This window comes from Glandiceps talaboti, chromosome 14 (assembly GCF_964340395.1).
Source record: "Glandiceps talaboti chromosome 14, keGlaTala1.1, whole genome shotgun sequence".
Classification (NCBI taxonomy): domain Eukaryota; kingdom Metazoa; phylum Hemichordata; class Enteropneusta; family Spengelidae; genus Glandiceps; species Glandiceps talaboti.
In genome coordinates this window covers 13,166,268-13,181,276 of record NC_135562.1, presented here as the reverse complement: position 1 = coordinate 13,181,276, position 15,009 = coordinate 13,166,268, and the positions used below count along the sequence as shown (strand labels likewise).

The 15,009-nt window shown below is 35.9% G+C and overlaps 2 protein-coding genes across 2 annotated transcripts in view; one reads left to right on the top strand and one right to left on the bottom strand.

Annotated features, from left to right (window-relative positions):
- Positions 1-15,009, bottom strand: part of LOC144445437 (nuclear receptor-binding protein-like) — a 32,397-nt gene that overhangs the window by 9,223 nt on the left and 8,165 nt on the right. Inside the window, exons 3-7 of the mRNA XM_078134982.1 lie at positions 13,249-13,350; positions 12,432-12,562; positions 11,557-11,651; positions 3,993-4,076; positions 3,334-3,494 (exon numbers count right to left, since the gene is read on the bottom strand). Coding sequence (XP_077991108.1) covers positions 3,334-3,494; positions 3,993-4,076; positions 11,557-11,651; positions 12,432-12,562; positions 13,249-13,350 — 573 coding nt within the window. The remainder of the gene's footprint in view (positions 1-3,333; positions 3,495-3,992; positions 4,077-11,556; positions 11,652-12,431; positions 12,563-13,248; positions 13,351-15,009) is intronic.
- LOC144445438 (uncharacterized) overlaps positions 1-15,009 on the top strand; it is a 37,314-nt gene that overhangs the window by 21,459 nt on the left and 846 nt on the right. The window contains exon 4 of the mRNA XM_078134983.1: positions 12,515-12,584. Within this exon, the coding sequence (XP_077991109.1) occupies positions 12,515-12,525 (11 nt within the window). The 3' untranslated portion in view covers positions 12,526-12,584. The remainder of the gene's footprint in view (positions 1-12,514; positions 12,585-15,009) is intronic.

The following is a 15,009-nucleotide window of genomic DNA, read 5'->3' as shown; positions in this document are numbered from 1 at the left end:
GAAGCATTACAATATCTTCGACAGGCATGGCGTCGACAGCATATTATAGCCCACTATACTCGACTATACTCACTGATGTCGCCTTTTGAACGGCGCATTTAGCAACAAAGTAAACATATTTATCTTGAATAAATATACTAGCTATTAGATTGCCATATCATCAGCAATAAAATTGTAAAGAATTGAGGAAATTTCGTGAGTTTAGTGTTGTCATTTACATGACTTTAGCAACTCGTCTGGAAGAAAACTTGTATGGTTTCCCTTGTTGCGATATCACTTAATTTAATGCAACAATGCAACATGACTATTTAATATTCATTAGAAGAATTCTGTAACGAATCATGGTATTCGAAGTGTACAGTTTAGGAAACCAACAAATCAAATATCGCGATGTGTTCATGATATCAAATACGATTGGACAATATTGACGTCGGCAATCAAGGTCGTGACCCCAGCACATGGTTATGAAAGAAAGCCTGCAACTAGCTACTTGGCTAGCCACGTCCGGTCCCGTTTCTCAGGGTTTGTTTTGAAGTTAGAGACGTTATTTCTGTACGACTTGAAGAATTTTACAATATATCTGATTGATAAATATGGATTACATCAACACGTGGATAAATTTAACCCGACACGAATGTGCGCTGTGCTCTCCCGATTCCATACGTACATTGTACATACACTGCTTCAGCTTTGATCGGCGGCCTAGTATGAGCTTACTGCCGCGGCCGCGGTGACTGCACAAAACTTGACAACACTACCCCTCTACCGATATATAATAATCACCTGTATACCGTGATAAAAACAAGCAATAATTTGAGTCCCCAACAAGTCGATGAGACCTACTTCTGTTCTGTCCGATCCGAATGCGAGTTTCTTAGGTTTTATATGGGTTTGAGACTCGGACTAGAGTATTACGCCCTAGACAATAATAGATGTAAACTTGTGTTCACAAGCCAAACATGTGACAATACAAGACCACAACGAAAACTGTGAAAAATTTGCAGGTCAGTCTCATTTTATATATGGACAACAAAATTAGGTAGGTCACAGTTCCATTTACATGTACATGATGCAATGACTCGGAGCGTACTTCCATATGCTCGGAGCAAATCGAATCAATTAGTGTATTATGGGACCAACAATTATAGTGTGGCACATGTCCCGATTCGCCTTCTTGAAGTTTCCCATTGGTATTCTAATAGCTAGTATATTTATTCGAGATGAAATATGTTTACTTTGTTGTTAAAAGCACTGTTCAAAAGGCGACGCGATTACGATTGGGCTAAAATATGCCGTCCTTGGCCCGGGGATGCCGTCAAACGCCACCACGGTATCGTAATGCTTCTTGTCGGCAAATAATAAAAAATCAGATAAATAAAAGTCAATGAATGTGAAACACGCGACATTACAAGTGTTTATATATATCTAGTCTAGCCGTTTTTGATTTATTTTGCCATAATATGGGGAGATCATATTTTAGCATTTATACCCACAGACACTGCCAATTAGTCAGAAAATGTGAGTAAATATCGGTAAATGTTGGTTAATAAGACATGTAGAGTGTAGTTTTTGTTTACTGATGTCTGTTACAACCACTAGCAATGTATTTTTTCACAATGCTGTTGAGTTTTGTTCACCTAGTGACTACGCTCGCCATAGGCTACGTGCTATCCATGTCTCTTTATGACGTCATAAAATCCCGTGGTCTAGGTGGGACCGGAAATACCCGAAAACTCTCGAAGTAAATCCGAAGGGAAGTGACTGAAAAAGGGTCATTTTAAGGTGTTTGCAGACGCTTTTGAAAAGTTTTAAAACCAGAATGCATTTCACAAACATGTCGTCTAGCAAATTAGCGATAGTGAATGTGAGCATTTTGAATCACCTTTAAGTCTTTTCAGGAACTTTCACATTTTTAATTGAATTACCTCATTTCCCTACATAAATCATGTTTCTGAAATGCCGTCTTTATTTTCAATCAGATATATTGTAAAATTCTTCAAGTCGTACAGAAATAACGTCTCTAACTTCAAAACAAACCCTGAGAAACGGGACCGGACGTGGCTAGCCAAGTATCTAGTTGCAGGCTTTCTTTCATAACCATGTGCTGGGGTCACGACCTTGATTGCCGACGTCAATATTGTCCAATCGTATTTGATATCATGAACACATCGCGATATTTGATTTGTTGGTTTCCTAAACTGTACACTTCGAATACCATGATTCGTTACAGAATTCTTCTAATGAATATTAAATAGTCATGTTGCATTGTTGCATTAAATTAAGTGATATCGCAACAAGGGAAACCATACAAGTTTTCTTCCAGACGAGTTGCTAAAGTCATGTAAATGACAACACTAAACTCACGAAATTTCCTCAATTCTTTACAATTTTATTGCTGATGATATGGCAATCTAATAGCTAGTATATTTATTCAAGATAAATATGTTTACTTTGTTGCTAAATGCGCCGTTCAAAAGGCGACATCAGTGAGTATAGTCGAGTATAGTGGGCTATAATATGCTGCCGACGCCATGCCTGTCGAAGATATTGTAATGCTTCTCCTCGGCAAATAATAAAAAAAATCAGATAAATAAATTGAAACACGCGAGCCAATGGCCACTGGGTCCAAAATATGTGAGGATTTTTTATCTATCTTTATTCAATACACTTTGACATCAGTCAGGAATTCCACACAGACGACTAACACCTACACTGTATATCTAAGACCACTCAAAGAATTTTAGTGGTCTGAGTGTAAATACATGGACCTCATATTGCCCTAATGTTAAAGTGGCCATATGGATTAGAATTGGGTATTTACTCTGAAATCTTAATTTATATTATTAAACAACTTTTCTATGTTTTTCTACTTGAAAAATCAATGTGAAACAACGTATACCAAGTCTTTGTTGGTAACTCAATAAATTGCAAAAAAGATGAAAAAAAGTGTTACAAGTTTGTTATTGTGCATACAATAACAAACATTTTACATATTTAATAAAATATTCTCAAATTTTTCACATACAAAAAAATTTCCCAAAAATTGAATAAACTATGAGTTCTGCCCAGATGTAACTCAGGGCTTGAATTAGCAATAGTCTAGGACATGTAAATTACTTAACCAACTGAAAACCAAATTTAAAAGGTGGTGGTCTGACAAACCAATGAAATTCAATAGGAAATTGAAATGATTTACTTGGCTAAAGCTGACAACGAAATGTTAAGGTTAAATTTGGGTCCTGAAGTTTTGAAGTGATTGTACATACTCCCTGTAGTTGATTTTCTATATTAGCTAATCTGTATTGATAGTTTCTTTGAAATAATTGTACATACCGCCTGAAGTTGGTTTTCTATATTAGCTAATGCAGTATTGATAGTTTCTTTGGTAATAATAGAACTGTCTCCATTGCCTTGTAGGCCTAGACATGCCATCTCTAGAGCACATATACCAAATGCATAGATATCCACAGCTGTAGTCACTTCTCCTGACATTCCTGTATAGAGTATCATGAAAAAAAAAATGAAGAGAAAGAACATTATACCATGAATAAGACAGGTTCAACAAAAAATATGGAATGTATACTCTGGTCGTTCTACGTCACAGCAATGTGTGTTGATGTCATGACAACATGTGTCTACATCACTGGTTCTGCTGAGCTCGAAATATGAGTCAAAATGTTCAAAATTGTCATTACTTTACAGCTACTTTAACAGGAAATTGCATTTAATAATTCTTTGCTTCAACCATTATATATATCCATTATTGAGCTGATTCATGGCTTTCCATCATTGGTATGGCTGCCTACTGGTTTTTTTTCAATTTTTACAAGCTACTTTTCAAATTAACTACATCTAAGTTAACATACGCTTTGCATTTTTCTGCATGGTCAAAATATACATAGCATGTCCCTCTACACATAACTATGAATTGGTGACGGTATAGGTATATATTTGTAGCACTACCTTCTTGTAATTGTCTGGTTCGAACTCACCTACATAATCTGGGGCAATGTAATGCATATTCTTCTGTTCCTCTCGGTATGTTTTCACATGGTTGTGTATCGTGTCTGGAGCCACTTTAAAAACAAACAAAAGATACCTGATCAGTACTTATACTATCTCTGGATATACTGACACTTTTTAGAACATATAGATTTCGTTTTTTACACACAACACTACAAAGATATTGACATTTACATGTGAGCCAACAACACACCAGCTACAAACCCTACAAATCATACATACCAGGTTTCTAGCAGCATGAATATGCAAATTCACACATAACAGGTCTCTATTGGGCTTGGAATATGCAAAATATTTACAAGCATTGTATCAATGTGCCAGTGAATTTCAACACTTACTTTTCTATATAAATAATTTCTACATACACTCATAGGCATACATAATAGTACACTGCTATAATTACTCTGGGCCAAGTTCAACTCTACTCTACTCTACTTAAATCTAGAAAAATCTCTAAACTAATTTTAACAAGATACTGCGTTCTAATCTACGGAAATGTCAAAGCGAATGGAATTTGGTATTCAAATCTAAAATTCTATCATAGCTACAGGAAATATTGACATGGTACTAACTAATAATATTATTACATCTACAATAAACAAGCCATTCCAAAACAAATTGTTGGGAAGATTTTACACTGGTAAAGTCACTTATTTTTCATTAACTTTATCTAGAATTTAAAAAAAAACATTGAATTTTTAATTAAATGCCATAATTAATAGCAAAATCTTGTACAAAGATCTATGAAATATGACATGATTGTAATAATGCCGTTGGGGGCAAACAACCGCCTTGATGGCTTAGCAACTGTCTGGCTGATGTTGATATAGCTTTTTATTAGTAAATATCCACCACAAACTGACAAGAGTTAGAACACAAGAACTCTTTTCACCATCACTAGTGATGTCTACACAAGTACATATTTACAAACTTGGTGAGATACTTATTAGTATTATCAAATAAACAGAAACAAAAACAGAAACAGAAGCTCTGTAAATGAAAGATGTTTTTCGTTGTGAGCCAAAACAATAAAGACTGGGTTTGCTGTGAGTCACTTTACAGTAAGATACAGGGGTATACCAAATGTTGATGGGTTACAAGAAATAGCTACATATGATTGGTGTGTTAATATGGCTATAGATGGCTCATGATGACTCACAACATAGTAAGGGGTAGGGCCACTCCAAATTTTAGTGGGTCACTAGAAATTACTGTAAGTCAGTGATGTATCAAATTGGTTTAGAGGTAATACTATTCAAGAGTAATTGATAAATGGCTGAACAACAGAATTAGCATAATTACTGATGATGATTCACCACTGGTAATCTGTCTACCACTAGAGGGCCATCCAAGTTATTGAGAAGGAGTTTTAATATAGAGACACAGAGCTATTAGAAGCTACAATACTATCAGAAATGTACATCATTCTATTTAGGGTGGGACACTTTCTACAAATGTAGTAATGAGACAAAGACACAAGTTACCAATAGCATTCAGGAATGTATGCCTTGCCATAACTACACACTTGAACTTCCTATTAAGGGTGCAACATGTTCCTTAAATACAGTATACAAGCAGAGAACTCTTAACTAATAACAACGATAAATCTTTCAGAAACGTACTCCTGGTCTACACTACTTCAACTTACTATTTAGGGTGGGACACAATAAAGTTAAGAGACACAGAACAAAGCTTTTAAAACTCTCAGCATGGTCATAAACTACACACTTTGTGTTCTTATCTAGGGTGGGACACAGCTCTAAAACTACAGTACAAGGACACAGAACTATCAGCAATGACAGAGCTTTCAAAAAATGACAAGATGGCGGAATACCCATTTTGGGAGAAATCAGGACAAGCAATCCTCTCTACATCTGATGTATTAATCAAGGTTAATACATTTTGCCAGGTCATGGGGTCACATTAACATAAATTAGCATAACAATATTGGTCACATGATCTATCACTAAGATACCAATCCCTGTTTATACATCCCTGATATTACATTCTTTTTGGCATAACTAATAATAATGCATAATATATGGTTAAGACTCTAAGATACCATTGTGTTGTTCAACCTATCAAACTTCTCAAATCGTGACTTACATGTACTAAATGCGCCACTATCTAGCACACTGCACCTACAATGTAGTTTCAGAGTCAGGCAAACACATATAGTTATGAATTAAAAGGTATCAAAATGACAACGCCAGCCTTTTAATGCTGATCCACTAGCCATCCACTCTGTTACATCATTGATAAACTTACACTTACACTTAAGTCTGGTGTCTTATCCGTACAAATAATTGACAAGTATCATCATGACAAAATTCATTTGTATTACCATACACACTGCATCTGATGATCTATTCTGCATGTTTGATTTTAATCTGCATAATGACCTTTGAACTTTTCATGCCTATTTTCTTAAATTGGGATATGACCCAAGTTGACTCTGAGTTGGCTTAAAGTGTCTAGTGTGAGAACCGACACAATCAATGTTAATACATTTTGCCAGGTCATGGGGTCACATGATTAACATAAATTAGCATAACGATATCGGTCACATGATCTATCACTAGAGGGCGTAAGCTACCAATCCCTCTGTTTATACATCCCATTCTTTTTGGCATAAACAACTACAGAGAGATTTGGTGAGAGCTTCCATGTACATTGTAGCTATGTTCTATAATCAAATATATTTCATGGAAATCAGTGTATTGATGCATCCTTCCAAGATAAAACACACATGAATAAGAGAATAAACTTAAATGAGAATAGTAGCTCTGTATAAATGAGCTAAGAATAAGATGTGTATGAAATGGAACCATCACCATGACGATGAACTTAAGCTTTAAAGAGGTGAAAAATGTGAAATACACTGGCGAAAAAAACCAACACTACACAACCAAAAAAAATACCCTTAACAGAAAACCCTTCACTATTTTGAATAGGTTGCGTGCTACATGGAATCTAGTGCCCTTATGGCCCTTATTACAGCAAGCACAGGGTATCAGACTAAGGCATAACAAGATGCTCACCCTTCAAGAGCTTCCTCTGGAAGTAACCAACTATCACATGAACGTAAACAAGGAAAAGAAATAATAGGGGAGATCAAAAAGAAGGAAAGTGACGTTAGATGCCCCCATGATGGGACAGAATCTGATGAAGATTTAAGAGAAAATTGTAACTTAAATCTAGATATTACAGCAGACTAACTATACCCTACTATACACTATAAGATATTTGTACTTTTTTTCTAGAGTTAGAAAGTCTAATTACGGGAGATAGAAAAGCAGAGGAGAGGTGAGGAGGGGTGTATGGTTAGCAGACAAAATTACTGTATTACTGCTGGAAATGACTTACCTACAATGCAACATAAAACGTATATATATATATATTACACAAAATAAACAATGAGACAGCTAAAGGCAGCAGGCACAGACACAGTGTGTATTTGTTATGGAGAATGGGTTTAGTACTAGTAGTTTTATACATGATGACACAGGGTAGAGATAGTGGTTAGTATTGCTACACACTAGTTGACTTAGATGAAATGGCCTTCTTCCCATGCCAAATAATTGCTTCGTTGAAATGGCATTTTTTTTCCCCTTCACAACACCCCTCTTCCTACATGTACCCTTCCATAGCTGAATACACAGTACACCTTATGAATCACTTTCCAATTTGGTTAGCATTGGGCTGGCTAACTCGGTGCTAACACTAGGCTAGCCCGAACACCTCACCAGCATGTGTTAGTGACTGGATAGGTTTATATTGTCAGCAGCCCTATTTTAACTCAACGCTAGTGTAGAGCTAACATGGGGCTTACACTGACATCTCATCAGCATGTGTTGCAACTGACAGGGTTAAGCACTAGAATTTAGAAGTGTTAACACCAGCACAAGCCCTATGTTAACATCAGGCTAACTCAGTTTAACATCAGTTGGAAACTAGGTGAGAAAATCAGAATGGGATTCTACCTACATACAGCAGAGTTTACATACATGTACTGGAGTCTACAAATTAACACAGTCAACGATCCACACATTGCTAAAAAAAAAACATATGTATGAAAGACAGACTGACACACAGACACAGACACACAGACATACATATATATACACACACAGACACACAGACACACACACACACACACACACACAGACACACACACACACACACACAGACACACACACACACACACACAGACACCAATTTAGCAGATGCAAAAGAAGATGTCATAGTCTATTAGTTAGCATGTACATGTACATGTACCTACAGTTTGCAACCACACATCGATACATTTATACTTGTGTGTTTCATTCACAGTTGATAATTACATAAAATCTACTGAAGTTTGCCAAACTGTTCACTGACAAATCGCAATATGTACATAGGCATGTAACAGAAATTGTCAAATTTTACAATGTCTTCCTGTCTACTAATGGGGACCTATATTATATAGCAAAGCACACATGCCTGTGTCATGTAGCCTTTCGATTTTGGATCACTCAGTGAGATTGTGAAGATATACCAGTCATCTACACTTTATTACAGAAATGTGTATGTAAATGGTGATATTGACTGATTGGCTGGGAAGGTACTTTTCAACTAAGCCAACCACCATTCTATAAGGAAATAGCAAGCAATTGTTTTTTGAGTTGTACTAACTTAGCATAGAACTTATAGCAGTATACTGCATAGTCAATTCACCAGTTCCAAGAATAATTAAACATATCCTGCATGGTGGGTAACTGAAACTATGGTGTTTTGTATAGTCACATGATACCCCCAGGTAATTCTTTATGTTAATTCTTTATGTTACATGCATGACACATTGAAAGAGCTAAACCCAGCTAATAATCTGCACTTGTTGTACACTGGTTGATAGTAATTTCATCACACGTGTAAGAAAGATCCAATTTATCCCTCCAAAAAAACTGCACATGTTCTGTCCTCCAAGATTCAAAAATCTTCTCTCTTTTTTTTTTAAATTTAAACTGCAGGGATAGTTCTTTAAGCATATCAATGCTTGTCTCCCAAGAAGACCAGCGAGTACTGCTGCCCTTCATGGGTTCGGTGATAGTGCAGGACATCAGAGTACCTGGGGTAAACCTAAATGTACACTGTTCGACAGAGTCAAACTCAACAACACTCTTCTGACTTACAGCGTGGTAAATTTCATCAAACCCATAGTACGGCTCAAACTCAAACTGCAGTGGTATAAGAGGCTAAAAGTAGTTTACAGACTTAGCCACTGACAGCCAATCAGTAGTACATCTTGGAACTGATCAATGGACTATCTCAATGTATTGTTGATTCCCTGTTGTATCTACCACTTCTAAGGGAAACAACAACACCATACAATGATCTGATTCTCATCCAGTACTCAAAGCATATCAAATATTCTACCCCAAGTAATGTATTTATAAGAACCAAAGTTAAGCCAGGGATGCCAGATAACAGATACAAAGATATAAAATTGTGTAGATTCAAATAACATTCCCATATCACATCATTTCTCTTCCATACCATCCCATTTCACTCTCTCCTCCCCCCCCCCCTCCAAACCCCTATCCCTCCCCATCCCATTTTTTGCTTTTATGTAAAATAACTAGAGCACAGTACAACAAGACTACCGTATACCAAATCTTATGAAAGATGGGGTGGATAGACATATTTTCTTATCATGTACTCTGTCAGAAATACTTAAAGTTAAAACAAGCTTACTCTAGTAGAATAGAAAGTGATACTTGACTCCATATGTATAGTAGTTAGTAGCAGTAAAGTTACCTTATTGGAATCAGACGAAAGCTACGTAGTCAAAGTCGTTTCAAAAACTAGATTCCAATAAGGTAGGCTTAATATACATTTCACTTATCGTTAAATTGTCACTTTTCCTCACTTACATATATCTTGTCAGTATTGTTAGTTTGTTATTCAACATATGTTAAGTCATTAGAAAACTTGTTAACTTAGTATGTATAGAACTACCATGTAAGCCTTACCATCGCTGAAAAAAGCTTCAAATTTAGAGGGGCCTGGGGATTATAGTTGAGAAACAACAACACATGAATATTGTAGTGTAGTGTAAAAATGTCTGCAAAGTTTTGAGAATGTCAGCACAGTTTTGAGAATGTCAGCACAGTTTTGAGAATGTCTGTAGGTTTTGAGAATATCTGCAACGTTTTGAGAATGTCAGCAAAGTTGTGAGAATGTTAGCAAAGTTTTAAGAATGTCAGCAAAGGTTTGAGAATGTCTGCAATGTTTTGAGAATGTTTGCAAAGTTTTAAGAATGTCTGCAATGTTTTGAGAATATCGGCGAAGTTGTGAGAATGTCTACAATGTTTTGAGAATGTCAGCAAAGTTTTGAGAATTTTTTGTATTTGGATAAAGGTTGTGTTAGTAAATTGATAACTGGTAGGTATTTTACAAGACGTTAGTCAAACTCACTTAGTGCATTATAAACTTTGTAATTCACATCATGGACTAAATAATATATACAGGCTTTATTAAGGAAAAATGTACACTTTAGTCTATACCATGATAATATACAGACTATGTGTGCAATTACTTTTGGTGACATAATTTTTTGAAATCTGTTTGTAGATATTTGAAGGTTAGTCAGATGATACAAAAACTACTACTGTGTGTGTGTAATAAATCTCTTTTGGACAAACATTCATATACAGCCATTCTCAAAATTCCATTCAGTTCCTATTATCAAATATGTCTAATAAGAGCCACATTCAATCTAGTCTGGTACCCCATGAAGGGCGCCCTCACACATCGGTCAACCCCTTTAGTTTCATGGACAGCGCACATCAGTGAGTGCAGAGTGACACAACATAATCTACATTCAATCAAGTAACATCAGCAATGTTCAGAGATGTTTACCCTCTGTACCATGACAACAAGACTGATCATGTAAACAGTGAGCATGAAATGCTCATTCTAAGCTCAGGTGATATTTAGCTCACTGGTTGAATTTCACATTCAAAAAGTTTTCTTTGTGTATTAAGAGTCAGATTGAAGCCACCTATCATATTTTATTACTTGCACTGATTGAACAGAGGGTACGTATCTTAGTTTTCATGATGTTACTCAGTTCAATGTGGCTCTTATCAGACACTGGAACTGAACAGGATTTTGAGAATGGCTGTACAATCATTTTTACCATTCATGAGAGCAAATAACGCCATTGCAACATACATTTCACAATGTTGAAGGCTATTTCCCCAAATAGTGACAACTGCTCAACAAATTGTAATGTAATCACAGAACACAGTATAACATTGCCTACAAGGTGTAAAATGGGAACGCCATGCCACATCAACCTTTTGTACTTGAATTTGACATGTAAATCATCATCAATCGGTTGAACATTTATCAAGAAACAAGACTGGACTATTTAATTGGTCACTCAACAGGTGCAACACAATACAAACCAATCAAAATGCTTAATGTAACTGTTGACATGATTTGACCCATAGTGTGGACCAATGACATGACAGAGATATGCCTTCTTACCTGATCCTATTTTGATGAGTCCGTTATGCTGAATAAAGATTGTGTCACACGTTAAGTTGCCATGGATAATTGGTGGTTCACAGGAATGTAAATAACTACAACAAAACAAAACAGTCAACAGTGTTTTATTATACATATTCATAGACTCCCTACTACGGAAATCAAGCTATCGCCAAACTAACTAAGACAGACACTAACTAGAACTGCTGTTTCAACATGTTGTTATAAATTATTATCTGGTAATTGTGCTTTCTGTTTGTTAAGATAGCTGCAAACTAAAATTATTGTTGCAATATATGTTGATACAACAGTGATAAGCTATTGAATGGATGTTGGTTTAATTATAGTCTCAGTAGGGAGGCATCTCAGGGTTTTATTAGATAAACTTGCAGCGTACTCTTTTGGGACTTCCATAATTTACACTATCTTGATTACAGGGTGATTATAGTTGCACAGCAGAGAAACTGTTATCACCAACTTGTGTAAATCTACCACATTGAAGAACAATAGATCTCGTTTGGCCTTACTATTCTTAGTAAACCGAAGGCTGGATTACCAGAGTCGTATTAATTAGGCATTGATGTAATAACACTTAAATTACGGTGGCATCTCAGGCTCTGATAACAAGTTTTCAAACACATGGCTGCACATTCAATCTAATCCATTGTTTACACTTGTGTGATTTACAAGATTATTACATCCACATACCTCAAGGAACACTGTCACCAACTTTTGCGATCTACCACATACAACAACATTAATTTGGAAAATTGTACATATATATACAAACACCTACACATATGTACTGGTACTCTTGTATACCTGATCAGACTTTTCCTATAAATCTCCTACAACCCTGTGGCTACATAACTAACCTGAGAGCTGATAGGATCTGAGTACACCATCGTTTCCACGATTTCTCATTGACAGTTTTCTTATTTTTCTTTGTTCTTTTCAGAAACTGTTTAAGAGAACCTGAAGACATGTATTCCGTGATGAATATGACCTGAAACAAACAAGAGTGCAACGTATATTTATTGACCTTTGACATCAGTCAGAAAGTCTACACATGTGACTAATACCTTTAAAGTATGGACCACACAGGTTCAGTATTGGTGCATGAGGAAATCGAAGTGCCCGAGGAAAACCTGCATTGTTCGATAGAATCAAAGTTGAAGAATAGTCTTCTACTTTACTGTACTGCATGGCATTTATTTCTTTAATCAAAGACAGACTAGGGCTTACATACAGACTGTTGTAGTAAGTGGCAAGTGAGAACCCAAATAGGACACTATCATGTCTGTCTGTCTGTCTGGCATAGATAGCCATCATACTATTGTTTCGATAGAATAAGAATCAAGAACACAGAGGCATCTACAAATGTTGTTTACGACTGTTTTAAAACTCAAGGCTTGAAGCAATATAAGGAAGACTACGAAATATGGTTTTTGGGACCTGATAGGATAGAGGTTGCAATGCGAATGATTTAATCCTAAGCACTTACAGAGGTTGCAATGGATTGTATGCTCCCAATGAAGTTAAGAAACTATAAATGGACATTGTGTGATTATAGGTTCTTGCTATAGAAATAGTAATTTTCTAAGTGTTTTGAAGTGAACACAGTATGAGAGAGTGCTATATGAAAATTATAATTATCACTGTTAATTATCAACAGCCATTTTTTAAACTTACCCTTGGCTTTTCTGACTTGACATCAGCCCAGTACTTGTGAAATTTGACTATATTGACATGCTCTAACTGTATAAGATTATCAAATACCAATTTGATTTTATCCTGTCAAAGTAAAATAAATAGTATTTATACATAGATATAAATGTACAACAACATTGTCTAGGCTATCCTGGTCCGAAGCTTTGAATCTCTTCTCACAGGAAAGATGGAGATATGAAGCGACAGATAGCCTCTAGACTAACAACAATGCAGAGCTCAAAATTAATGGTACATGTAGTGCAGGGCACATACAACTGTCAACATCAGACCATGGACAAACAGAACCTTTTACACACAGGTAAACTAAACAACTGAATTGCATGAATAATACTTGGCTCAGCATGTTGGACTCATATTATATTTCATCATTAAGAACAGTTGTACGGCCTAATATAGTTCACGTCCACAAACAAATGAAGAGTTCCTCTGACATTTCATGCACACTTAAAGAGGCCATAACACTGTTCTTATCAAACCATGAAATGTAATACAAGTCTCTGTTGTTCCAGCCTGCTGTGCCGAGTGGTATTAATCCAATTCATTTGTTTACTTTCCTTGTTTGTAACAGGTTCCATTTGTCCATGGTCTGATGTCTGCAGTTGTACTATCTTATCTAGACAATCAAAATTTACAAGGTGGTGGTCTGTTAGTCCAATGGAATCTATAGAAAATTGTAGCTGAAACAGTCATTGGGATTCTACAGCTCAAAAATTACATGTAACAGTAGTCACACAGACTAGTACACATTGCATCCAGACTACCACATTTATAAGGCAGTAGTCTGATAAAAATACCGCCAATGGCGTTGTAGCACAACTGTAGTTTTTAAAAATGTTTATCCATATGCTAGTCTATGCTAACAATAGGTGTTTATTTGCTGAATAACTATCCAGTTGCCTATCCAACCATGTTGCTATCTTTACGATAAATGCTATCATTTGGCTGTTGCTATGGGCGTGGTCATGTTGTTAGATATATTTGCATACATTTGTGTATGTTTTTGTTCACTTGTGTATGAATTCCTGATATTGTCTTTGCAATATAAGTGATCATTTGGCTGTTGCTATGGGCGTGGTCTTGTTGCTAGGAAAATTTACATACATTTTTTGAATGTTTATTCAATTGTCTATTAAACCCTGTTGTTATCTTTGTGAAATACACCACCGTTTGGCTGTTGCTATGGGCGTGGTCATGGTTACTAGGGTATTTGCATACATTTTTTGAATGTTTATTCATCTGTCTTTCTATTCCTGTTGTTATCTTTGCAATATACGTGATTATTTGGCTGTTGTTATGGGCGTGGTCTTGTTGCTATGCAAATTTACATACATTTTTTGGATGTTTATTCAATTATCTATTAAACCCTGTTGTTATCTTTGTGAAATACACCACCGTTTGGCTGTTGCTATGGGCGTGGTCATGGTTGCTAGGGTATTTGCATACATTTTTTGAATGTTTACTCACTTGCTTACCAGATGATGTTGTTATTTGACCAAAATATACTGCCATTTGGTTGTTGCTAAAGGGCGTGGTCATGGTCGCTAGGGCCAATTTTGTCAAAATGTTTTTAAGAAAATCTGCAGAATAACAGTTTCAGAAACATCTCACCAAGTTTCAGACTAATTGACCAAGTACTTTTTGAGATATAAGTTTTTGACCAAAATTCACATTTTTACACCTAATTTGCATATCACTCATGGAATCATGGTATGCTTAATATTT